The sequence below is a fragment of the Pezoporus occidentalis genome, unplaced genomic scaffold (assembly GCF_034315485.1).
Source record: "Pezoporus occidentalis ecotype Australia unplaced genomic scaffold, CSIRO_AGI_Poc_V1 ctg208, whole genome shotgun sequence".
Taxonomy (NCBI): domain Eukaryota; kingdom Metazoa; phylum Chordata; class Aves; order Psittaciformes; family Psittacidae; genus Pezoporus; species Pezoporus occidentalis.
The window spans coordinates 1,662,235-1,688,053 of NW_026913943.1; the positions used below are offsets into that span (position 1 = coordinate 1,662,235).

The 25,819-nt window shown below is 46.8% G+C and overlaps 2 protein-coding genes and 2 long non-coding RNA genes across 5 annotated transcripts in view; 1 reads left to right on the forward strand and 3 right to left on the reverse strand.

The window, feature by feature from the left end:
* LOC134163853 (mesothelin-like) overlaps positions 1 to 2,327 on the reverse strand; it is a 19,639-nt gene extending 17,312 nt beyond the window's left edge. The window contains exons 1-2 of the mRNA XM_062619045.1: positions 2,306 to 2,327; positions 1,911 to 1,996 (exon numbers count right to left, since the gene is read on the reverse strand). Of these exons, the coding sequence (XP_062475029.1) occupies positions 1,911 to 1,953 (43 nt within the window). The 5' untranslated portion in view covers positions 1,954 to 1,996; positions 2,306 to 2,327. The remainder of the gene's footprint in view (positions 1 to 1,910; positions 1,997 to 2,305) is intronic.
* On the reverse strand, positions 2,324 to 12,965 carry LOC134163861 (uncharacterized). Its single transcript, XR_009964874.1, has 5 exons — positions 12,739 to 12,965; positions 10,485 to 10,586; positions 3,805 to 4,118; positions 2,727 to 2,856; positions 2,324 to 2,389 (listed from the first exon to the last, which is right to left on the reverse strand). It is a non-coding gene; the product is annotated as an uncharacterized LOC134163861 (long non-coding RNA).
* CIAO3 (cytosolic iron-sulfur assembly component 3) lies at positions 12,918 to 25,198 on the forward strand. 2 transcript variants are annotated; one of them, XM_062619048.1, is made up of 11 exons: positions 12,918 to 13,040; positions 14,798 to 14,893; positions 16,436 to 16,579; positions 16,798 to 16,930; positions 17,310 to 17,444; positions 17,773 to 17,891; positions 18,860 to 18,989; positions 19,233 to 19,305; positions 22,407 to 22,541; positions 23,678 to 23,835; positions 24,765 to 25,198. In XM_062619048.1, exons 1-11 carry the CDS (start codon positions 12,975 to 12,977, stop codon positions 25,001 to 25,003), a joined length of 1,428 nt encoding a protein of 475 aa, XP_062475032.1. In that variant the 5' UTR covers positions 12,918 to 12,974; the 3' UTR covers positions 25,004 to 25,198. The 2 variants fall into 2 exon arrangements, with proteins under 2 accessions (XP_062475032.1, XP_062475033.1); XM_062619049.1 differs by lacking the exon at positions 12,918 to 13,040 and adding an exon at positions 14,139 to 14,622.
* Positions 21,256 to 23,755, reverse strand: LOC134163860 (uncharacterized). The gene is made up of 3 exons (XR_009964873.1): positions 23,148 to 23,755; positions 22,152 to 23,017; positions 21,256 to 21,838 (listed from the first exon to the last, which is right to left on the reverse strand). It is a non-coding gene; the product is annotated as an uncharacterized LOC134163860 (long non-coding RNA).
* Positions 25,199 to 25,819: the final 621 nt, after the last annotated feature.

Below are 25,819 nucleotides of genomic sequence, written 5' to 3' on the forward strand. Positions count from 1 at the left end.
CCTAATTAGCATAACAGGGTTTTGACTACTAATTACTACACCTTTTCAATCATTTAATTAATGAACAATTGTCACTAAGAAACAGGCAAAGGAAACACACTCACACAGAGCATATGCAATGCTTCAGCCCTGACACATCAACGTTAACACCTAAGAAAAGCCCCAAAAGAGTTACCAAAATGATAACCAAGAGCTCAGTGCCAGAGGCCGGCCCCAAGGTCATGCTTCCCTGCCTGCAGACAAAGCTGGGCTGTTCCCACCTCCATAATCACTTCCTGCTCACCTCAGAACTGGACCTTGGGAACACAGAACCAAGCCTCTGGCTCCCACTCACCAAAAGCTCTTACGCATGTGTTTAAGCACGTGAATGGTCCCATTGACTCAAAAGCAGCATTCAGAAACACCCACATGGGGAGAAGGGGGAAGAAGAAGGGTGGCTTCTCACCCTTCAGGATCAGAGAGGACCCCAACCTACTACCACCAACATCCTCATTCTCTGACAAGAAATCCTTCATCTCACATCATCACAACAAAGGGAACAGGCTCAGCTCATGTCATGAACCATCTAAGACACATGTGCATCATTCTGGGAGCAAGATCCTTCCCAGCATTGCTCTCACTCCCGTGCTTCATCAGCACACACGCACAGCAGGCTGTGGCAAAGCCTTCCATAACAGAAGAGACCATCTCCTTTACATACATACACGGTGCTGCTCACAGTTCAGCTGCTCTCCACAGTCCCTCCTCCTCCATGAGGACAACAATTCTGTGCCATGAGCACTGCCCTGTCTCCCCACTGCTTCTTTACAAGGCCACTCACACTGTTTGTGTGGCACCACAACACTTAGATCTCCTGTCCTTCCCTTTCAGAAACTGCTTTAAGGACCCTCAGAACCTTGTGTTTTCCTTCTCCCTTTGCTCCATCCCCAAAGGACAGAACATGCAAACTGCTGGATGCAAATTCTCTACAAGCTCAGCACACTGCTGATATTCTGCCTTTCCTCCGCCTCCAGTTATCTACAGAAGATGGGTTGATGATCTTAAGGTCCTTTCCAACCCTAACGATTCTGTGATTCTATGGGGGCAAGCACAGCCCAAAGAACTGGAATGATTTCCCATGGCTGCACGCTGAGACAGGACCAACATGAGAACACACCAAAATCACTGACCTGCCAGACCTAAAAGCAGCTGCACGAAGAGTCATTAAGTTTTACAAGCAACATGTGTCCTTCTGCTGGACAGGGACATCCCTCCTGGTACAGGTGGTTAATAGAGACTGAGGAAAACCTCATTTTCATCAGGGTGTCCAGAACACATTGGGCTGTTTGAACAAAAAACAACCACTAAAGAAATAAAGACATTAACTGTTCAATAGTTTTTCTTCTTTCAGCACTGGTAACTAAGCCTGTGCAGAGAAAATGATGGTCCCTTTATGGAGCCGTTTCTCAACATTACAAGTTCATTTTTATCATCAATATTCACTGAAAACACGATCTCAAGTCTGATGAGGAAGAATAAAGCACTAACACTTGCTCAGAGAAACAGAGATCCTCCTCTGGAATTCCTTACTCCCAAAAAACAGAGAGAGAGAAAGCAGGGAATAGAGAGGTAATCTGACTCAGCTAAGATTATTTCTTAAGTGATTTCCCAGAGACACCTGGATACTCCAACAACAGGGACAGTGAGCAGGCAGCTCTGCAATGACAGGAGAATGAACTCCCATTTTGCCTTTTCACCCTGTTTACTACAAGAACTAATATATTTGGGTTCAAAGATACAATGAACAAGCATAAAGGCAGGGGATTTAGAGGAACCACTAAATAAAGTGGTCTTTCCCTTTCAAGGATTCTCTCAACTACGGCTGCTGGTATGGAAAATCCTCCCGGAACACCCATCACTGTCATACTCACCAAGCAAAAGGAGGACTCCCAGCCCTGGGAGCGAAGGCAGCATTCCTGCAGAGGTCTTCAGAGCTCCCCCAGAAGCAAGGAATCACCTTACCCCAGCCAAGCAAAATCAAACATGAAGAATACTTAATTGCAAAACCAAACTAAAGAGTAGGAAAGTTAAAAGGAGACTGTCTCCTGTGCAAACTTACACACACCAACACCCTCCACAACCTCTCTGAAACTGGACCCAAAGCACACACAAAACTACTGAGGGTCCTCTATGCCTGGGAAAGCACACAGGGAATTAAGAGTTAAGCTGGATTCACTGCTACCAGTGCCCTGAATGCAGGCTTCCCTTTGGCAGAGGAGAGTGTGAGTTGCACCACCCCACTGGGACGTTTAACTGTGGCACTTACCTGCAAGCCGCTACTCAAGTGACGACCGAGGGCTGCTTTTCACTGAGCAAAGCAGGGTGTGCCTCTGCCTTCTCAAAGCTGCATCTGAAATTACAGGATGGGTTTGGAGTACTGGGCATACCCTTAAGTCCTTGAGAACACAAATGTTGAGCAGTACAAATAAATGTGTTATTTGTTAATGCCTGTCATTCCTAGGATACAGAGGAAACACTGAGCCTATAGTGAGGCTGCCTGGAGTAAGCAGTGAGTAGCTGCATTCCCTCCTGCTCTGCACAGGATGCTTCTGGCATTTACAGGAGGCAACAAAAATAAAGCTGTGCCCCCAGGACAGAGCTACTCCAGGACCACTTTCCTTCAGTTACTAAGGAAATGTTTGTCATCAAGATACTTTGCTTCAGTGGAGCTTGAAATCTCTGCTTACCCCAGTTGTTTCCAGTGGGAAACCACACCATGGAATGGATGGCAGCTCCTCTGGTGGGCAGCCAGGACACCTTCAGATCACAGATACGGCCAACTGGGAGCTCTGCTCCAGGCTCAGTGAGGTCTGTCACCTGAAACACAGAGCTCTCCACTCAGGGCAGAGGGATCAGGAGAGCTGAAATGAAACCTGCAGCCCTGTGCTAGTGTAAGGCTGGACTGGTGCAGGCAAATCCCACAGCATGGCCATTCCTTGCTGAGCCTTTCCTTCCTGAGGTGCTTAGAGCACACTGAGCCTCATACCAAGGTGCCCAGCATCTGCACCCAAGCGCCACTGTGGGCTTTTACATCAGCACTCATTGCAGCAGCCTGTTTGCACTCACAAACAGCACAGCAATGAGACCACTGAGCAGGAATGTTGTTGTCCAGTGCCTCCAGAATTGTAATTGCAAAGACCCCCGTTTTGTCACCAGAAATGGCCTTTTCCCTTTATTTCCTTGCTGTAAAGATCCCAGGACACAACTCTCTGGGCTTTCCAATTCCTGCAAGCTCCTCTATTTTAAAACTAAGCAGGGTTCTTACTGAAGAGATCACAATTGGTTTTAAGGGGTCTTTATGCTCCTGCATGCTGCAGGAGCTGAGGAATGGGTTTGCCCTGTTCCTTCAGCTGAATCACATGTGGTGGTGTCCCCCATGATCTCCTCAGATGTGTGCAACAGCAGCCAGAGGGATCTCCTGATTCTGCCTAAACTTGTGCTCTCCTCAAGGTAATTTTGAAACATCTTTGTTTGGTCACTTTATTGATGCTTTTCAGAACAAGTTTTTCATAAACCAGATTTTTCCCTGGCTTAGGCTTGCCCCATCATGCCCACCTCTAACTCTTGTGTTTGTGGCAACACCAGGAAAAGTACATGTTGACTCACATCATCACCAGCTCTCTCCACACTCCCTTCTTTCCTGCCACACTTAATGTGCTTATCAGCTACTTTGGAACAAGTGCAACCCTGATTCATAATGTAGTTTGTCTGACTCAGATGATGCCCAATTGAAAGTGACTCTCATCAACACCCATCCCAACCTACCCAAATCAATACAAGCTTGAAATGCACCATTTGTAAGTAGCCAGGTTCACAGACTTCTGGTTCAAAGCAGGAAGCCTCCAGGATTTCCAAGTGAGGTGTCCTGGAGATGGATGGGGATCCTTCAGTCAGCTTTCAAATACCAAAGCTTTCAGCATCTTGTGCCTTTTGGATCTTCAGCATTGCCAGCAGGCTGTCCATGACAGAGGGTCACACAGGTCTGTGCTGCTGGGGAGCCCTGGACATGGCGAGCATTGGGATCTTCTCCTCCTGTCAGCCAGGAAGTCATGCACACTTAAAGAATGTTCAGAGCAGCCCTGTGATGGGGAGAGAAACCAGAGTTCACAAAGGCAAGGAGGAACTTCCATCTCTAAACAACCTGATACTTCCCTTAGGTCTGTCCACAGGGTGGCTGAGCACACACATCCAGTCCCTGCCACCTGCACTAATCCTTCAGCAGTTGAGCCAGGAGCACAGAGCCAAGGTGTCTTGATGAACAAGGTGGTCTTTGATTCAAAGAGCACACAGCTGAGGAGATGAAGTAAGAGGAGTTCAGAGATGGGAAGACAGGCAATGACTTCAACACAGCAATAGGTGAGCTGCTATCACACTTACAGTGTTCAAGTATTTTTGAAGGCTTCATAACAAAGCAAGAGTCTAATAATCACACAGAATAAGGCTGGAGCTGATTTGTTGCATTGCATCTGCTCAAGTGAGCCTAAGTGAGATTTACAGCTGCCCAGGGCTGCATCTCAATCTCTAACACACTCCCCAAGGCTGGGGCAGGAGGGGAGGCAATGAATGTGCATGAGGGGGCAGGAGTGGACCAGGTCTGAGCTGTGGGAAAATGAGCCAGAGCCTCCTCACCCAGCCGGGCTGTGCATGTGGAGCATCAAGTGCAGCTCAAGTGCTCTTCAGCACCGAAGTGGAGCTGATCCGGGAGGTGTTGCTGCCATGTCAAGCCAGGTGTGGCACCAGAGAATAAACCCTTCCTGATGCCATCCCCACCACGCACGCCAGCCACCCTGCTCAGCACAGTCACGGCACTTCCCCTTGGGTTCCATCCGGAACAAAAGTGGCTTTGTGTCCCCTTGGGAAAGCCAGGCCTCCCATGAGATCAGAGGAGCACCATTCCAGGATGGGACTCAAGCTTTTACTACAGCAGAGCTCCTGTGTAACCTTGTGAGGGCCATCAGAGCTTACTGTGGCCAGACACTCCTGTTCATTAACCTTAAACACAGAGCATGATCCAGAATTGGAAGGCAAGGTTTAAGAACAGGAAAAGCAAAGCACAACATAAGAAACTTTGCTGAACGGAAACCAAAAGAGGCTGTTAAAGAGACTAAAATGTTGCAGGTGCTGTGGAAATTCTGTGGTCACACTGAAGGCTGAAAGCAAACACCACAAAGCAAAGACAAGCAAACTGCCATGACTGCAGAGTAAGGCAAGGAAGGCTGCTGGAAGTAAGAAGGTATTCATCTGTTTCTTCATTAGTTGTCTCCTGAAGGAGGAATCTGTCGGGGTCCTGCTGGGACAACATCACCCAGGTACAGAAAGAGGATCTGGAGCCACACACCTCTGAAGGAGAAAGCCACACACCTCTGAAGGAGAAACTAAATTCATTCTTTGTATCCCTGTCCATCACACTGGATCCCTTCACTGGGTGAGCACATCTAAGAGGGAATCTCCATCAGTAGGTGCCAAAAGAAGAGGTTGCAGAACAAAATCACACCAGAATGCTCAAGGAAGGCTTCATTGAAGAGTCCTGGAGGAGCACACCATGACACAGCTGCAGAGCTCAGCCCCTGCTTTAATTACCCTTTGGACAATGGGTCAGAAGGTGACAGACACAAGAGCACCTTTTAGGAGGATCTCCAAACCAGACTGGACAGAGAACCAGAAGGAAAGATAGGGACAGGAAGGTCAAGTCTCAGCCTAGAGCAAAGATTTTCTCTTCAGTGGGGCAACAAACAGAGTCAAACCTGACAAAGGGAAATGCCTGGAGCTCACAGAAGGAGCGACACAAAACCTGTGGTCTAAGGCTGCAAGCCCACAAGAATGGAGTTATGATACAGTCATTACTTGCACTGAGCTCCACCTTTTATCCTCCCTGTACAGATCTGAGGCTTACTGGGACTTGGAATGCAAAGAGACTCCCACTGACTGAAACAAGCCTGTGTGAAGCCTCTTCCTTCTCTCTCCAAAAACACAAACAAGGAAACACTGCTCAAAAAATGCCCACTGTGAGAACTGGGATCTTGGTGGCAGTGAATCAAACAGCATTGCCCAATGGCTCACTGTGTCCTTGCACAGCAGTCCTGATCCTGCTCTGGACCAAAGCTGCTGTCACCTACCTGCAGAATCACAGAGGAGTAACCCAGGAGGGCCCTGCAGGCACTCACCAGAACATCTCCTGGCTTAAGAGTGGCTCAGCCTTCCAAGCATGCTGCCTGGAGTAATGTTCTGCATTGGCAGGCTGAAAGGTTCTGGGTAAAGGCATTTTTGGAAAGCCTCATCTTGGAAGTAACCTATAAAGAAGGTTTTCTTCTTGAATGTAACTGCTATGGTCAGCGTTGGGAAGGAGAGCTCCTAACAGGCAACTGTGATGTTTGCAACAGAGCATTTTGGGCCGTCTCAGCTGCAGAGCCACTTTTCTCCGCAAACCAAAGCATTCACAGGACCAAAGGGCTAGATCAGAAAAGGAGCAGACTCTCCACACGGGAATTAAACTGCATAGCTCTACCTCAAGGAGTGGCAGATACAAGAACTGGCCACTGGTTCAGAAAGCAACTGAGCAACATTTACACCCTCAGATCAATGCAAGAACAGTTTCAAGTTGACAGGAGTGATTCTTATCTCAGGGTAGATCTTGAAAGGAATGTGTGAGTGCACAGCTCTCATCCAGCCATGTGCCTGTGTGCATTATGTGCCTGCCTGGCAAATGTCAGCTAGAGAGATTCTGATAAACAAGGCAACATTTGGTTCAATGAGCAGCTTGCCTTACCCCTGTTTGCTTTAGCATTCGGTTACAAGCAAAAAGAAACATTATTGGTTTCAAGATGTTGCTGCACCCACACCTACAAATGCCAGTGGGGTCACCAGAACCCGAGAGTGGGGGTTTGTGTTTTACAGCTCAAGCAAGACCATCCATCCTCTCCTGCCTGCACTGACAGGCTTTTGCCTGAGGCTGCTGCTAAGCTGTGAAGGAGGAGAGAGGAAAGCCAAGGCAGGGTCCTGACTACCATCAAACACACAAATCCTCGGTCACCTCAGGACTAAAAGCCCATCCTCACTTATTGCCTGTTGTAGTAACTCCAGAGCAAACCCAGCTCTGGCCACACAACACTCCCACAGCTATTTTCTGCTTGCTGCTAAAGGAAGTGTAATAATACAAAGGCAGCAGAAATGCTTAAGACTGGATAAAAAGTCCAAATAGCATCAAATACCAGTTTACAGCTGGAAGTAAACCCCAACTGCCATGTTACACCTTGCCAGAGGTTTACACAAAAGGATTTGTTTGCTTTCTACCTCCCTTTCTCCGCTGTAAGGATTCTCTTGCACAACGTCAGAAACCACCTACATCTGACCCTCACACCTTGACCTGAATTATGAGCCAAACCAAGCTAAACCAAAAGGTGAGCCCTCTTCTATCTCATCTTCCTCTTTCAACAAGGTTTCTATTCATACTGGTGACCAACTGGCTGCACTAGAGAGCAGAAGTGTTCAGTAATGCCCTAGCCCTACTTGTTTAGCTGCCCACCAGGGCAGGGTCTTGAGGCTATGCTTATTGGAGACATTAACAGCCAGGACTAAGAAGCACAACCAGTTTAAATGTTACATTACTGGAAGACCAGTTTTAAGCAGGAGGAGGCCCAGAGCTCACACGATTCCAGAAACTCAGCCCAGCCTTGAAAGGCTGCTCAGAAGAAGCAGGCTGTCACAACACTGACCTCAGCCATCATGGTGCTCACAGCATTAGAAGTACCTGGCACTCCAGGAGCAGCACTACTGGTATCAGCTGCAGCGCCATGTTCTCACAGCTCCCATGTCCTCTGGCTGAGCGGGGCCTTCCAAAGCACACACTCACCTTCCAGAGGGCCAAGCAAGAAAGAGTGAGGTGCTGTGGGCACCCAGTAATGTCCCTGCTCCTTTTGGCTCTGTTGTGAATATCATCAGCACTTGGCCATCTCTACCATGCACTGAAATGCAGCAAAATACAGCTATAATTGCCAGGCACTCCTTATTCTCAAGCACAAAGCTCTGCCTCTGTATTTCAGAGCCTCAGAAACATGGGATTCTGCATGAGTCAGCCACTTGCTGAGACACTGTGTGTGTCCTCAGTTGCTTCTCCTCACAGCAAGGCTGACACCTTGCGATGCAGCAGAGCAGTCTGATCTGCCCTCTCCTTTACATATACATTTATATACACACGTGTGTGCACATCATCACCTATAGGGTGAGAGGTTACACACAGCCCTAAGGAAGAAGTGGGGGAAAGGTAAGAGCCCAGATTAGGAAAGTCAGAGATGCAGCTCATGAAGTGGGAAGCATAACCCAGTTTCTAGCATGACTAAAGCCCTTCTCCCACAATCCCTGAGCTTCAGTCAGCCAAAGGTCTGATATTACAAGTACCTTCTCCCCACACCACTGAGCATCATGCTATGCCAAGCACCTGCAAGGGGTTTACTTCAGCTGGTCCTGCCCCTTCCTGCTCTGCAGGGTAAGAGAAGGAAGGTTTAACCCCTTCCTGCTACATCTGATGAAAAGTAAACACGTACCAAGCAGGTCAATCATTGAACCTGGCTGAACATCACATTCACCACAGCACATGGAGCCATACGCAGGCAATTTGCCTGGCTGTGTCCTGATTTCCCAGGACAGGAGAGGCAGGAGAAATATAGGACATTAAGCAGTGTGTTAAGAAGCACATGGCAAGGTCAGAGCTGCAGAGAGAACTGGGGAAGGTAAGAAAAGCACTGCAGGGTCAGTTCTGGTTCCTGCCTCCTGCAACCTCCCAGCCCTGCAGGTACCTATAGGGTCACTTCCCCAAGCCAGCAGAGTTGTGCAGAGCCCACAGCACCTTCCTTGCTCTGTGGGCTCAGGACACCCATTAGAGAAACCAGCGTGTCCCTGGGACCAGGCTGCCACAAGGAACATCCGAGCACCAGAGGGCACCAGGAGCCCTGGACACCGTCCGGCTCTCTCCTGGGAATCCCTCCCGCTGCCACTGGAGGTCTCTGCTAAGCCACTCACCTGGGGAAGGGCTGTGGGGAAGGAGCTGCTGTAACTGAGCAGGAGGATTCCATACAGCAGCATCTGCTCCTGTGGAAACTCTACCGGGAATTACTCATGACAAACGTTAAGTCATTTCTATTTGGGGTTTTTCTGTCTATCATATAGAAACACAGAAATCAGACTGGTTTGGGTTGGAAAAGACCTTAGAGCTCATCCTGTTCCAAACCCCTGCCATGGGCAGGGACACAGGGATAACCATCTTACCAGGAGAATTTAAATTCCATAAGAAGACAAGAAACTTCAGTGACAAGCTCCAAACAGCAGTGGCTGATAAGACACAGGAAGAGGAGATATGAAATTACACATGGTGTGCTGAGAACATGCTCACAAATGTCCTGCCTAGCAGCAGAGAACAGTTACTATTGAAGTCAGTCACAGGTGAACCTTCAGACTTCCAACTCCGGGATTTCCATGGCCAGATATAAAGTATATCTGGAAGATGAGCCAGAAGAGTTCCTCCTGCTCCAGTATGATCTTCATCTCACTCCAGCCCTCACTTTCCCTTAACCTGGGTACACAGACCAGTGTAAAAAGTTCCTCCTCGGAGTAATTTGGGAAGCACATCTATCACTCCAACCCAGAACCAGGATGTAAACAGCAAGGGCTTCTCTACCGCTGATCTGTGCTAGTCTAATGCCTTATGAAAGGTTCTAAACCAGGCCTCTAAAACTGTTAACATCCATTAAAACATTTGTGTGTGAGTGAGGGAGAGATTCTGCTGCTTGTCCTGGCCCTGCTGTTCCTATGAGTTAACAAAAGCCAAGCTGAGGAGCCTGAGCGTGCCCCAGCCTCACCTCTCAATGTGAGGACTCTGCTGCCTGTTCTCATAGTAGGAGTGGAAGGGAAAGGAAATTCAAGCACCTGCTTTGCTTTGCTGTCCAACTCTGCTGACAAAAGTGAATTTCCAAGGTCAACTCCCCAGCAAGGACACAGTCAGGTCATATTCCCAACTGTTATTGTTCAGCAGGAGAGGAAGGAAGGGGAGGAGAGCAGCAAAGAGGAGAAATTGGGGTCATTTTGCCAATTATTCCTTCACCACTTTTTCTGCTAAGCTTCATCAAGGCTTTCCAATAGCTCTGCTCATCACCTGCTGCAATTCCTTCCTCCCTCCAAGCTCTGCTTTCCTGGAAGCACTGAAGCTCAAGAAAGGATGCTGATGATGGCAGCTGAGATCACCTTCCACACATAACTGACACGGCCTTGGGAGACACAGCTATGTGGCTGCACAGACTGTGCATTCTGCTCCCCCATGTCAACAGGACAGTGGTGGAGCTGCTGTCCCTCAGCATCCTGTGCCCACACTGCCAAGCTTTACAAGTGCTTTGTGCTGCAGTCACCTTTGCATCAGTAGTTATTGATCAGGCAAAGCATCAGTCATGGGTTCCTACCTTCATTCTGTCCATGTGGCTGGAGCTGAGTAGAAACAGAGCAGCTCCAGACTTTATTTAAAGTCTCCTTGGATCTGGTCCTCTCTGTGGGACCTACTTGCACTGCATGGGGATATAGCCCAGAGTTAGAACTGGCTCTGGTATCATCTCTTAAATCATTAATTTAAAATATGGTGTCTTCTGTGCCTTTCATTAATGTCACCATGTTTGCCCTGATGGGACAGAGGTTGTCTCAAGTTTCTTACACAGCCTTATAACTAGACCTGTAGGGTTTTTTTTTTTCCTTTCTAGGGATTGCCTGTAACATCCAAAGAGGAATGAGAAACTGGACTGATATAAATCTTGGGAAATTCAGAGCAACTCCCCCATCATGGTCACTTACACATTCTCAGGCCTTAATCCAGAAGAAATGGACATAACACATAGCAAAACTGAGCACTGATGCCAGGCCTGCCTTGGAGACTTCACCATCTCTGCATAGAGCAGGGCCAGGCTCTTGCACAACCCCACCAGCACTTTGCTAACATGACCCATCCATTACTACTAAGCTTAAAAGTCTCTACTATGTAACCACTCAATGAGCAACTCCACATAATTGTGTATGAACCTACCTAATTCTGGAGTTATTATTTCTCCTGTGTAGGAACTAAGTGCTCAGAGCCTGAAAGACTTGCTGGGACCTACTTTGGGGTTTCACCTTGAAGTAGTAGATACACACAACTCAAGTGACTGAGTGAAAGGGGACTTGAAGTGAACATCAAGTTCTCCGTGGCATTGACACCCTTGTGCTTGCTTAGAATGCAGATTGCAAAGGGCATGTCCCCCACTGCTTCACACAACCCAATTGTAACCAACTTCACAGATGACTTTTGCTCCTTCCCTCGGGATTCTACTCCGCTAGTAAAGCATTTCCAAATGGGTTTATGGGAAAGCTATCAGGAAGTAGAACAGTTATTCCAGACCCTTGACCAGATCATTGTCTCTCTGGACAATCTCTGTGGATTCAGAGCTGATGAGGTGCCTTAACATTTATTTCAGCACCTCCTGCAACCAGAAGAGCAACAACACATATGAAAACCCCCAGTTTTTACTGCGCTCTCCCCCTCTGGTTAGTACGATTCTAACCTCCCCCTAACGAGAAGGTATTCTAGCCCAGAGAAAGCTCCACAACACAGCAATCAACAAGGGTGTTTGTTCTTCAGAGCTCATCACTTCTTCACAATCATCTAGAGCTGAAATTGATGTTAAAGTCACGTAGAATCCTGCAGCCTGGTGCATTTGTTGGTGAGGGTGCTGTCTGGAGCCCCATCCTTTCACCCTAACCAGAGTTTTTGAAGCTACAAGGGCAAAATCCAGCAGTGCTTTCAGGAGCCAGCCCCAGTCACTACCAGTTTCCCTGTGCACTCTGCCTGCAGCTACACCTGGAAAGGCCAAGCAGCTCTGCTTATTGACAGCAACCTGCACCGAGCCTTCCCCATCTGGTACCTCGGGGCACTTCTACAAACAGCACCAAGGTATTATTTGTGAAATACAGCTCTTGTTAACGTATATTAAGTTGGATTCTTCAAGAGCCCAACTTTGCAAGGCTTTCCCTGCAATACCAACACTGGGAAACGTCCAAGCAGGGTCTGCAATGGAGATGCCAAGTTCTCAGCCAGGCAGCACTGCAGCCTCACCAGCAGCCTTGAAAACCTGTTCACCGCTTTCTCCGCTGTTTCTCATGGAAGTGAAATGGTTTCCTTCAAAGAACAAGTAATTTCCCCCCCTCTGACCCTCTAACACACAAAACAGTGCATTCACATGAGCACAAGCTGCGCAGGGAGCAGACACAGCTTCAAACCCTTCGGCTGTGTGAGCAGCAGCCCCACCTGTGCCACCCCGGTGGGAGAACAGTGACAGGGTGACAGGTACCCAGGCCACCTCCACAGGCTCAAGAGCTTTGAGGCCTTACTCTGCAACATGAATTATAGACCCATAGATTAGTGTGGGTTGGAAGGGACCTTCCAGGCTCGTCTAGTTTAACGTCTTGCAATGGGAAGGGACACCTTCACCTAGCTCCGCTTGCCCAGAACCACATCCAGCCGTGGATGTCTCCAGGGATGGGGCATCCACCACCTCTGGGGGCAATCCCCTCCCTCGCCCTGCTGCTCACGCTCCTTTGATGCGGCCCAAGATCTGACTGACGAAGACACCCCACAGTGATTACAAGGCAACGGACCATGACACCTCCCTCTCCACAGTGCCTGTATCTTACCTCAGCCTGACACACCTTCCACTGCAGCCCATGAGTCAGCAAACACGCTGCAGACACCCTGCTTGAGGGACGCCCTACCCCGGCCGCCGCGCCGGCCCGCCTCAACACAACTCCCGCCATTGCGCCCTCCCGCCGCTCCGTGCTTTCCGGCAGTGTGGCATTTCTCCTTTTACGACAGCGCGGTCCCTCTCCTTTTACGGCAGTGTGGCGGGTCCCGCCCCGGTGCGCCCGCCGCGATGGCGTCCCCGTTCAGCGGCGTGCTGCAGCTCACCGACCTGGACGATTACATCGGGCCCTCGCAGGTGGGTGCGGGACGGGGCTGCGGAGCAGGGAGCGGGGACAGGACAAGGCCCCGGCCCTCAAATCCCCCCTTCGGGAGCCGCGGGGTCGGCCCGGCCAGCGCCGCCTGGGGGAGCACGGGAAGATGGCGCTGAGGGAGGGTGACAGCAGCCGCCTGCTATGGGGGGACCTGATCGCTCCCTACAAGTGCCTGACAGGAGGATGGAGCCAGGAGGGGCTGGGCTCTGCTCCCAGGGAACAAGGGATGGGACAAGAGGAAACGGCCTCAAGCTGCACCAGGGCAGGTTTAGATGGAGCTGAGGAACAATTCCTGCCCCAGAGGGTGCTCAGGCATTGGAACAGGCTGCCCAGGGCAGGGCTGCAGTCACCGTCCCTGCAAGTGTTCACACAGCGTGGAGACGAGGCCTCAGTGCCATGGGTTAGCGGTGGCCTTGGCAGTGCTGGGGAACGGTTGGACTGGGTGAGCTTAAAGGGCTTTTCCAACCTCATTGATTCTATGATTCTATTCGAATTTAAATAAAAGGGGAGAAGCACAGAGATACCTTGTTGTATCCTCAATGCACAGGGAATAGAGAGGGCAGTGATGCTGATGGGTTCAAACCTCTAAGTAGCAGAAGAGAGATATCTTAGCCCAGCAGCCGGTCGGTCATTCGCACCCTGAACTGGAAACTGCCCTGATAAATGTTAATCTAAGACCCCCCAACTCCCCTTAACCCTAAATGAGTTCCTTTGCACACTTACCTACATAGATGCTCATGCCAGCAGGTGGCAGAGAGAAGGGAGTGATCAGCAAGGACGGGTCAAGGTTATTCCTCTTGGAGTCTTCAAGCACTAGCGAAAGTATGAGAGTAATCACAGAATGGGTTGGAAAGGACCTTAAGATCATCTAGTGTCCCGTCCCCCCCCCCCCACTATAGACACATTGGCTGACAACAGTAAAACCACTCTGAAATGAGATCTGTGGAATGGGGCAGAGTAAACTCCATTAAATCCTTGCAGCACTTGGGCTTCCTGGTGAAGTCTGTCACGTACGTAATGCAACCTGCTTTCCGTTTCAAGTAGAGATTGTATTCAGTGAGCACCGGTGAAACATCACAGTGACTTGGTCCTGCCAGTCTCTGCAGGACATATAGTAAAGCTGGATTAATTATGGAGGGGAAACTTGAGGATGTTGGCAGAGCAAGGATGGTAAAAGGCAAAGGGGATCCCAGCTATAGAAGCAGGACAAGGAGTCATAAAGCACCTAAGCAATAAAAATCACACCAAATGCAAAAACCACCCCTGAGACTTCATCACAGAACAATACAGAACACCGGAGGGAGTCCATCTGAGGTCTCGGAGCCCTTTCCACATTAAATGAGCCCTCATTGGCACAAGGCTCGTGTTGACTGTAGTGGCCCCGCCTCCATCACTTAAAACTTGCCATGAAGAGTACATCTGTAAGACTGGAGAGAGGAGGCTGCAGAGAAGCCTCTGTTCCTTTCAAGGCTCCCTAAAACACCGCTGTGTTCTTCAGAAAGAACAACAAAAGTGTCCTCTGCTTTTGGTATGATGCTGGAAAAGTGTTCCTTCTGTAAGAAAGGGGTAAGAAGTTTTGGTTTTTACGTTTTGCCTCCGTGATTGTAGATGCTGTAAAATCCAGCACAGCTTAAGGGACAGTAAGAAGCAGCAGCATTCGCTATAGAACTAGCTGTTTAGTCAAGTAAATCTACCTCTTTGTTGCTCATGTTCTCACTTTCAGGCTTTATTTCTCTTTCAGGAATGTATCAAACCTGTAAAAGTGGAAAAAAAGCTTGGGAAAGCAGCAGCCAAGATCAGAATTGAAGCAGATGGAAGCTACTTTCAGATCAGTCAGGTCGGTGTGATTTTTCTTCTGTGTTGTGTAAAATAGCCAGAAAACCTGAGGGTATTGTTGAGAATTTGAATAGTCTGCAACTATTTAATGCCTCAGAGAGGAGCAGGGTGTTAGAAAAGTGTCACTATTGCTGTCAGCATTCTCATACCCATTTTCCAAAGTCCAGCTTTTAATTACCTGGTTTTATAAGTAATAATTCCAATTGTGTCAGTCTTTTATGCTCTGAAACACTGGCTTTGATTAGTGATGACTTTTAGTGTCAAAACAGATAAGCCAAGTCTATTTTGCCATTGGTGCTTAAGTATTAGCAATTCCTAGGTTATTTGTGACAATGTCTTTTATTATTGCATTATGTCACAGAGAGGTTCAATTAAATAACCTTAGATTTTGCTCTGATTTTGTCATAATAATTCAAATTATTTGTTCAGTAGCCTGCACAATTCTTAAGATTCCAAAATTAATGCCAAGTTTTGCAGGATGATTTTCCTATTTACGCAGAGCAGGTCAGCATTTCTTAGTTAACCAAGCTGGGAATTTATCTCGAAATGGTACATTTAACTTTAGGCAGATGATGACCTTGTCATTTAGAAAAGGGGGATACAGCACTTCCAAAGAGTCCAGAGTTTCTTATTTTAGTTTTAATTTAATGCTACCTAATTGCTTGGGCTGTTTCTTCCTATACTGAGAAGTGACATTTAAGATGAGACTCTCATGGGAAAGCTGACTTATTCAGGTCAAATACTATGAAAAATACTTCCTTCCAGTGGCAAGCCACACACTGGGATTTGCTGTGACACTTTTCCCATCAGTGCCTGAGTTTTGCACACAGAAAGCCTGCAGAACACTCAGTGTCAATGAAACAGTGTTAGTGAGCTGCAGTTTGGTTACATGATCTGTGTACCAGGAGTGAAATTAAGGGTTCTGTGAAGAAACGGCGCCAGTGTATTCAGTTGGGGGTTGGAACTGGATGATCTTAGGTGCTTTCCAACCCAAACCATTCTAGGAATACCATGAGCAGTATCTGATAGAGGTGGCACAGCTGGCATGCTTTCTCCAGGGCAATATTCAATGCACGCTGGAGATGGGTGCTTAAAGGCTTAGTTAGGATCTCTGTGGTCTATAGTCTCATGGTTAAAACAGTGACTGCAACCTTCAGCCACCCACAAGTTGAAAACCCCAGCAAGATAAACCCTCTTTGCCTCTGGGATCATAGAATTCCAGTGTTTTGGAGCAGCGTTAGTCCATCACGTAGCACAAATAGTTGTGGCCTCAGCAACTGTTTGCATTTGATGGAAGTTACAGTCTTGGTCTTGCTAGAATTTTCCTGAAGTTCCTCAGCACGTTTGCATCTGGTGCCAGATAATCCTATTCAAGGAGGAAACTTCAAAGCTATTTGTCACTCTCCTCATCTTCCTAAAAGAAACTTTTTCAAGGATGAGCTGAGAGCATAAAAAGGCAACATCTTTCTGGTAAACATAGTAAAGGTGGGAAAGCTGTACCTGATTCTGCCTGTGATCACAACTCTGATCTGCTTCTTTACAGGATGGAGGAGCACAGAAACTGGAAAAGGCTAAAATTACCCTCAACGACTGTTTAGCGTGCAGTGGCTGCATCACATCAGCAGAGAGTGTTCTGATCACTCAGCAGAGCCACGAAGAGCTCTACAAAATGCTGGCTTTTAACAAGGTAGGTGACAAGTCATGGTAAATGAGTATCAGAGAGCTGAGGACATCCTCAGTGCGCTGTTGTGCTTCTTCCAGTGTTGTAAGAACATGGGTTTGGAAAGGACCTTTAATGTTGTAAGTTACTGACTTCAGAGTTAAGTGTCTGATGTTGTAGTGATGAGGGCTCTGCACGTACCTTACTAATATTGTCTGAACAGTGCTGTTTGTTGGATTTTTCAGGCTGCCACTCCCAGTGAACAGAAGTTGGTGGTGGTTTCTGTTTCACCCCAATCCAGAGCTTCACTGGCTGCAAGGTGTAAAATGGGTGTCCTGGAAACAGCAAAGAAGCTGACTGCCTTCTTGAAGAGTTTAGGCAAGTGTGGTGGTGTGTTCTGTTAATCACAGAGGGGTTAAGCATCACAAGGAGCACACAAGTTTGATGTGATATAACCTCCCTGTGGACTCACAATGCTTCATAATTGGCATTAGCTAAAATGAGAACTGTCTACAGCTACACTCACATGATAAACTTGGAGTGATGGAAGGAAGGAACTTTGCATTTTAGATTCGGTTCGGAGTCCTCTTGCCACTTTTGCTCATCTAATTGTGCTAGGGAATGAAGATCACTCGTGACTGCAGGGGGTGGTACCTGTAAATAAGATGTGTGGTTTGAGTCTAGTTTGACTGGAGGGTTTTGTTACAGTTTGCTGTCTCTTCCCTGGCAGTTCTAACCCAGATGCTGTACTCTCTAGGTGTGCACTATGTTTTTGATACAACCTTCTCAAGAAACTTCAGCCTGTTGGAGAGCCAACGAGAGTTTGTGAAACGCTTTCGAAAGCAATCAGAAGACAGAAAGGCTTTGCCAATGCTTGCTTCTGCCTGTCCAGGTATGGCACTGAATTACCTATGGGAATAATAAAATGGCATATGAATAGTATGAACAGAAACCCCCAAAGCTGGTCAGAAAACTGTAAGTGGATAGATGTACTTAGAGGATTACTCTCTTCACAATACACAGAGATCTCAGTGTAATAGCAGTGATCCATACAGTTACCTAATGATGTGTAAATTGGATCTCGTGTGACACTTCCTTTGCTTTTTGTGCTGAAGCCAGGCTGAAAATGGTTATTAATGGTTATTAAGCCTAGGATTGAGGGGAGGGTGAAGGGCTGCTTGTTCTGTTCTAATTTAGTTTGCTAATTACACTCTTACCAGGTTGGATCTGCTACGCAGAGAAAACCCATGGCAGCTTCATCATTCCTTATATCAGTACCACCAAGTCTCCACAGCAGGTCATGGGCTCCTTGATCAAGGGCTATTTTGCAGAGCAGCAGGTAAGGCTCTGAAGCATGCACTGTGCTTCATGGCAAACAGCTAAAACTGAAGGCATGAAGCTGCTATTTTGTATTTTGCTACCTGTTATACATTAAAGGTAAAAATTCCCTGCAGAAACCAACAAAGGCAACATCTTTCTAATTCATCTAATGAGAAGCTAGCAACTAGGGCAGTAACACTGAGCACATACTGCATGGACTACCTCATACTTTGTGTGTCACTTGGGAAGGCTTGAGGGGCTTATTTTTCAGTGTCTCTCTGCTCTCATCTTGGCTACATATGGTATTTTCATGTTTAGAGTAATTTATCTGAAGTTATTCAGCAAGGCAAAACTTCAGTCAGCGCTTACGTGCAGATCATGTCTTGCCTGAAAGTGATTTGCTTGTTCCCAACAATGTTCTGTTGCAGTTTGACTTAGTTCTGTTCTCAGTCATTAACCTTTGGAATCTTTCCAAATGTAAATCTGATACTTAAAGACTAGAGCTATGCTATAACAGCCTAGATTTGTCCAGTAAGAAACCTAAGCACCGGTTCTGATTGTACGAGCTATTGTCTATTAATGAGCAGTGATTTAACACTTGCCTTAAGTAAATGCTGACATCTGCATACTTGCTGCAGAAATTGGCAGCTACTAAGAGTATTTGGCACAAGATACTGAAACAATGGCCTGGAGTCAGTGACTTTGTTTCCTTGGCCTATGCTTATTTCTTGGATGGTCAGGAGCGTTTTTATGACTCCAGATCATTTCTTAGTTGCTGATGGAGAGGCTGAGGTTTAGTAGCATAGAAGCAGCATATTCTATAACTGCATAATTAGGAATTCACTTTGCTGACTGACTTTAGATCATCTGCATTAGCAAAAGGAGGTGGGGGGAAACATCATTCTCATTTCTACCAGGAAAACATCTCCCTCAAGAGCTTGGTTTGATGTTGGCCAGTCCAGCTGCACAGCTTTGTCTTTCTTCCAGCACTTAACACCCGACCAGATATACCATGTAACAGTGATGCCCTGTTATGACAAAAAGCTAGAGGCTTCAAGGCCAGACTTTTTCAACCAAGAGTACCAAACTCGTGATGTGGACTGTGTAATCACCACAGGTAAGCAGAGCTTAGAGGCAGTCCAGCTAATGCATGGAAGCCTCAAAGCAAGGCTTTTGCTAGTTTTAATAACCCTTTGTCTCTCAGAGAGGATGTAGTGTATGGAATTGCTGTATAATTACACTTGATAATGCAAATTGTGTCCTGGCAGAAATTGTAGATGAAACCTTATGTCCTGGTCTGTGGATTTTGGTTTTCTTTATCCTGAAAATAAGACCTTTTATGTTTGTGGCTCTGCTTTAGGAGAAGTGCTCAAGTTGTTGGAACAAGAAGGAGTCTCTCTGTCAGATGTAGATCCTGCTCCTTTGGATACCATGTAAGAACAAAATCTTAGTTGCATCTTCAGTCATGTTTTCACCCACCATTTCTAGAGTTCTTCAGCAGAATTCCCCCTTTCCCTGCTGTTCAACACAAGCTGCATGTGTTTGCATTCAGTTTGTTCTCCTGTGTTAATTGAATCCAGACAGTTGTGCACTGAAATACTTAATCTACAGAATATGATGAGTTTTTGGAGAATCTGTAGCTATTTGTTCTAGATTTTAGTAGCCCAAGGATCAGCAGCTCTCATTGTAAACCAGCAGAGCTGCTAGATTGAGCTCAGTAAGACTATAATGGCAAAATGATCGTGGAGAGAAGTACAAACTGGGACAGTCAATTGCCCATTACTGTTACTCACAGTGTAGCTGGTGGAATGCTGCAAAAACCCACCTGCAGCCTTTGAGAAGTGAAGGAATCTTCATCAGTGCTAAAGAGTTTGCTAAAACAAAGCCTGTTACTGCCCCGTGCTCAGTTTGCTCATCTCTGTTGCATGTTATCAGAGCTACTGTATTCCAGAGTTAAAGCATAAGTTAGAAATACTCAGGTGTCTCAGCTCATCTCTAGGAGTCTTGTAAAAAAACCAATCTAAGACACGTGCAAACCAGATGAGACTTTGGTTGCTTGAACTGAAGAGTAACATCTGGTTAAGTGACAACTGCACAGAGATCTAAGTGATGGTGGAAACATTAAGATCCCATTTTACTCCTCAGCTGATGTGCTGGTTCTGCACTAACACTAAACCACAGCATTCTTCAGCATAAAAGACATGTCTTCATAGCACTTTGCACATGAATAAAAAGGCTGCATGTTTGGCAAACTTTAGGCATTATGAAAGATAGTCTATGGTTCAAAACCTTCAGTTTTTACAAGAGTTTTTGATCCCCCAAATATGCAGCATCCAGCACATGCTTAGATCAGGATTTAATCTGTTTTCAGCTGCACCCCTTGCAGATGTGACACTCTTGATTTGAAATGTGGTTTATTCCTAAATAGGCTTCAAGTCTTTCCAGTACAACCAAGTGCCATTGGCAGCCTTTGCTTGGGAGCTGCCTGATCAGCACATGGCTGTTGACTGAGCTGTGAAGGGAAGTGTCCATACATGAGGCCTATTTCCTAGATGAAGTTGTTACAGTGGTCAGTCGTGTACTTCTGCAAAGAGGAGACTATGACTCTACTGCCATCCAGTCCTTTCATCTAAGGAATACTTACAGAGATTTACAACAATGTGCCTGCACAGAGCCTCAGTTTTCGTTCTGCTACACTGCAGTGTATCAGTGGTGTAGGTTTCACCTGACGCATTTACTAGCTCAGATCTACTTATACACACTTTTTCCTGCATTAAGTGTCTAACATAACTTGTAGACAGGTAACTTTCACATCAAAAAAGAAGTATCCTCAGCTATAATAAATGCCTGCATGTTCGAGTCCCAAAGGTACAACTTCAAACCATGCCACATAAACAAGTACTTCTGTTGTACCTGCTCTGTTGTTACAGCATCAACAGAAAATGGAGAAGAAGGTTCTGAAGTGTTTGGGTTCCCTTAGGAAATGACATTATGGAAGTGTCAGTTATAACATAGAACTGAATGTCTAATGACTTGATAAGCATCTCTGGCCAGGTTCTTAGGAGGACATTGTGAGTACCAGGCCTCATGCTAGCAGTGATAAAGCGCCTCTAGCACCTTTTGGAGGTTTAACACACTGGGTAAATTGACTGCTTACAAACAGCACGTATTCCTCAGGACTTGGAGCACTCCAATGGCTCTTGTTCTGCTTTATCCCCCAGCACGTGGAAAAGCCCATTAAGAGGTTATTACATTTGGCAGCAAGAATGATCCCAAGTGCCAGAAATCCCGGGACTTTTGCTGCTGTAACTGTTTGCTCCAGGCCAGCGCTGAGGCTTCGCTGGCAGGCTCAGTTTAAGAGAGCAGCAGTACGTGAGGCCAGACACACTGAAACATGCTGTTAATGAAGCTCAGTTCCTGTAAACAACATCACATTAAAAATAGGTTCGGGGGCGATTGCAGGCTCGAGTGTTGCCTTCTGCAGCTCTGCCAAAGCAAAGATGTTATCTGGGAGAGGCAACATCTTCCATTTGACTTGAAACTCTTTGGCCTGAGTTCAAGTGTTTTCCCTTCCGCAGCTGTTCATAGGAGAACGCAAGTGTCGGTGCCTGAGGAGTGCTTATGAGCAGATCCCTCATCTTGTTATTCTCTCCTAACAAAAGCTATTGTTGTGGCTTCCATCTGGTGAGATATTCTCAAGAAACATTATCTTGACCTGTGAGTGGTTGGTTGTGTTTTGGCATGTCAGGGAGAGGGAATTACTTGTGCAGAACTAGAATGACAGAACTGGGGTTAAACACAACTGTGCTGAACTTGAACCAGGAGCCTGCTGAGGACAGCCACATCCTGGCATCATTAGCTTTGTTCACCTTTCTTACCTGACTCTAAGCACACAAAACCACAACAACGTGGGGTTTGTCTCTCTGTGCTTGTGGTCAGAGCGCTGATACCTCCCAGCAGCAATATCTCAGGTCCCAGCAACCACATCTGAAGTAGCTGCTTTCAAAGAACACATAACACAGAGCTAGAGCTTTCAATCATGAACTCTGCTTTTGTTGGTATTGCAGGAAAGCTTTAGCACTGAGATGACTGAGCCAAGACTTCTGCCAGGTTGTGTTCTCCAAGAGAAGCATGCATTGCACAGACCCACACCACCATAGCTTTAATACTTCTCTCCCAAATCCAGGATGTTTGTAGAGGTATTAAACAGGAAGCTAACAAACTACACATTGCCCTTGTAACTTCAGCATTCCCAAACATACTCTTGGTACACAAAGACTGAGGTGGCAGGATCAAGCCTGGTTGTGGCATGCAATGGTATTTCCACTGAGCTGGACCAGAGGATGCAGGCAGCACAGAGTTAAAGCTGCTGGGCTCTAAAGCTATAAATAGTGGGTTCCCAAGAGAAAAGGAAAAGCTAGGAGCTCAAAAAGAGTTTATTCTGTTGTTTTTGAGTCCCCTGGACCTTTGCATTTGTGCTGGTTGTTTTGGCTTATCAGAGATCCCCTAAAACTCTCTTTCTTCCTCCCTGCAGATTCAGCAGTACAGAAGAGGAGCTCACAAGCCACTCTGGAGGTGGTTCTGGTGGCTACTTGGAGCACATATACAAATATGCAGCCAAGGAGCTCTTTGGAATCCAAGTGGATACAGTTCAGTACAAACCTTTAAAGTAAGAAGCTTTAAAGCCCTACAGAAAGCACTGTTTTCATTGGAATTCTGTTCATGCTCTTATCTTGCTGATGGGCTGAAACTTTCTTTGCAATGTTAAAGATTTTACTCCAAGGCATGGGAATTGGCTTCTCACTCCCACAGTTGCTGGGCAATAAATCAGGCAGTGCTCACATAGCCTTTGCCTTGGAGAGTTCAGCCCCTGCAGTGCCCACAAGCTTGACTTTGGCCTGATGGATTTTCCCACTATCAAGTTGCAGCAACTTTTGGAGTCATTTAGAAGACAGAGCTCCCATGGATCTGAGCTGCCACACCTGCAGCCAGGCCAATGAAGTAGTTGCTAATCTCACTGTCACAGAAGAGCTTGTGTAAGGGCTTTGGGGCTTTTTTAGTTGTGCTGTGGAAGGCAGAAAACAAGTCCCTTGAGTTTGGGCATGGAGGCTCAGTCAGCTAAGATTCTTTGTACCAGCTACAATGCTACTACACCAGCTACAACACTGCACCAGCAGCAACACTACTATACCAGCTACAACACTGCACCAGCAACAACACTACTAAACCAGCTACAACACTGCACCAGCAACAACACTACTACACCAGCTACGACACTAAGTACCATTTGTTATGAATTACATCCTTGATTAGTAATATTCAAGTTTAAGATTCTCTGGACTAGGAAGCAGAAGAAACAGTCTCCCTGAGGCTCACTATGAAATACATGATAAAAATCAAATCACTCACTCTTTTATCAGGAACAGGTATTGCCACCAACCTTAGGAGTCTGGAAGCCTTTAGGAATGGTTTGCTTCCTTGTTTTATGACCCACTCCTATTTAAAAGCTTCCTCTAACTTGGCTGAAGCCAGCTATAAAGCTCTGTCACAATGAAGCTCTTGTTCAGGCTCCATTTGCTCAGCTTTTAAGGATTTATTCAACACAGGTGTTCCTCAGCAAAGCCAGCTCAGGTGGTGGGTCCTCCAACCAGCTGAAAAGGATCTGTCAGATGGTTCCTTCATCTCTTTTCTTTGGGTGGCAAAGAACTAGGACAGCATTCTTGAGCAAGACCTGGCTTAGCACAGGGCTCTTTGAAGTTTGAAATAGAAGTTAGTTGGGATGTTTTCTCTACTCTTGTTCCTCAGAAACAAGGACTTCCAGGAGGTGACACTGGAGAAGGATGGAGCAGTCCTGCTCCAGTTTGCTTTGGCATATGGGTTTCGAAACATCCAGAACTTGGTGCAGAAGCTGAAACGAGGGAAATCACCTTATCACTACGTGGAAGTCATGGCCTGTCCCTCAGGTAATGACCACACTGGGACTGCACTGCCTCAGCTCACAGCTGTGAGCAGCTCTGTGGAGCTCTACCCAAACCATGACACCAACAGGCAGCTTCTCACAGCCTGGCTGTTGTGGCAAAGCCACCAAGCTCTGGAGACGTGACAGTCACAGCATCAGTGTTTCAGTGCCGTTTGTATGTTTTCCTGCCTAGAAGCAGGAAATCCATTCTTCAGGATTTAAGGAATGACGATTAAATTCCAGTGCACTACATTTACATAGTTAGTGCTTTTAAGGAAACCCTCCTGGTTTTCTGAGCCCTTTGGTACATGATCAGATTCTTCTTCTAAAATTGCACAAAATCGACTGTTAATGCTTTTAGTGAACATTTGCTATGGCTGCTGAAGAGTCTCTTGCTGCCTGTTTTATTCCCTTTTCCACCTTGTGCAAGCCCTCCTCTTTCCCACAGCATCTGTGAGCAGATCTCCTTGGGGGTCTGCACAGCCCCAGTCCAAAAGGCCACTCAGCACCGAGACACCTCTTGGTGCAGCAAATGCTATGTAGTCAAACTCCACCCCAACAGCAAACCCCGAACGTATCCCAGGTGTGTTTCTTACCTTCATTTGAGACCCCAAGGCTGTTCTCACCTGGAATGTGTCCTGGCCTTTCTCTGGAGGCACAAGATGAGAGCCAGGACCTCCTGGCATCCCCGTGTGCCAGCTCTCTGCAGTCTGAATTGGCACTGGGGCACACCAGGCCCGGGATCTCCCCTTTAGAGCTGCAGCTCTGCTGCTGTTAGATAACAGAGGAGTAAACCACAACTATCACCATGCTCTCTTTATGTAGCTGTTTGCAGGTGCAGAGTACATGAACTGTAGTTGCGGTTTGGGTATGTCTGCTGAAGCTGAAGCGCTTTCTAACCTCAGTGCTGTTTTCTCACCTCGTTGCACACAGGCTGTTTAAATGGAGGTGGTCAGATCAAACTCGATGGTGACTCCAGCAAGGACCAGCTGCAGCAGGTTGAGAGGTTGTATGAGTCTGTTCAGACTGCAGTTCCAGAGGAGAACCGGACTGTCCGTGAGCTCTATGAGCAGTGGCTGGGTGGTGTGGAGTCGGAAAAGGCTGTGAAAGCTTTGCACACAGAATACCACGCCGTGGAGAAGGCAAGCACTGGATTTAACATCAAATGGTGACGCTGGGAAGCCCAGATGCAGACACTCGGTGCCTTTTTGACCCAATTATGTTTAAGATGCTCAAAAGAGAGCTAAAGTTCTGTGCAATTTTTGACTCATGAGGGACGAGGAGACAATGTGTGTATAGGCAGGCAATTTAATACCTACAGCTTTATGATTATTGAAGTGATGTAAATAAAACCCAAACACTGGCTTTTATGCATCATGCAGCCTGGGCTCTATATAGGATGAAACCTGCACTCTCTTTACAGCCCTATTCCTCCCAGAACTGATGATTTAAGGTACTGAAGGAGCTGGCTTGCAGTGGGCTGTAGCCTCACCGAGGTGAGCTTTGTGCTCCATGACAGAATTACTCCTCCAGGCCTTGCTGTGTGTTCACAGCACTCGTTTTTGTGGCTGTCTCTGCTGGGACACTCTCAGTGAGTTAGAAATGGTCTCATTAGACCTCAGGTTCTGCTTTAACATTTCACTGCCCTGAGGGAGTGTGGTTTCTTTGCCCTGTCACAAGGGGTGGTATCAGCATCCTGTGAGCAGCAGCATCTCTGGGGCTGCTTTTTGCCTGCTGAAATGTGAATTGAATGTTGAAGAGAAAGCTAATAGTGACTTTATTCCCTCTAATTATAACAGTTATCTCTAGCTGTGGGTAATTACATCTCTCTTTCTCTCCCTAAATACACAGTGGAGGGAGTCACAGGACTGGCACATCTACCCCATCCTTGACAGCAGTTACTGACGGGTAATGTGATTAAAATCACAGAAAACAGTATTTTGAGTGTTTCAGGAATTGCCAGCTTGCTTGCCAAGGAAGGACAAAGC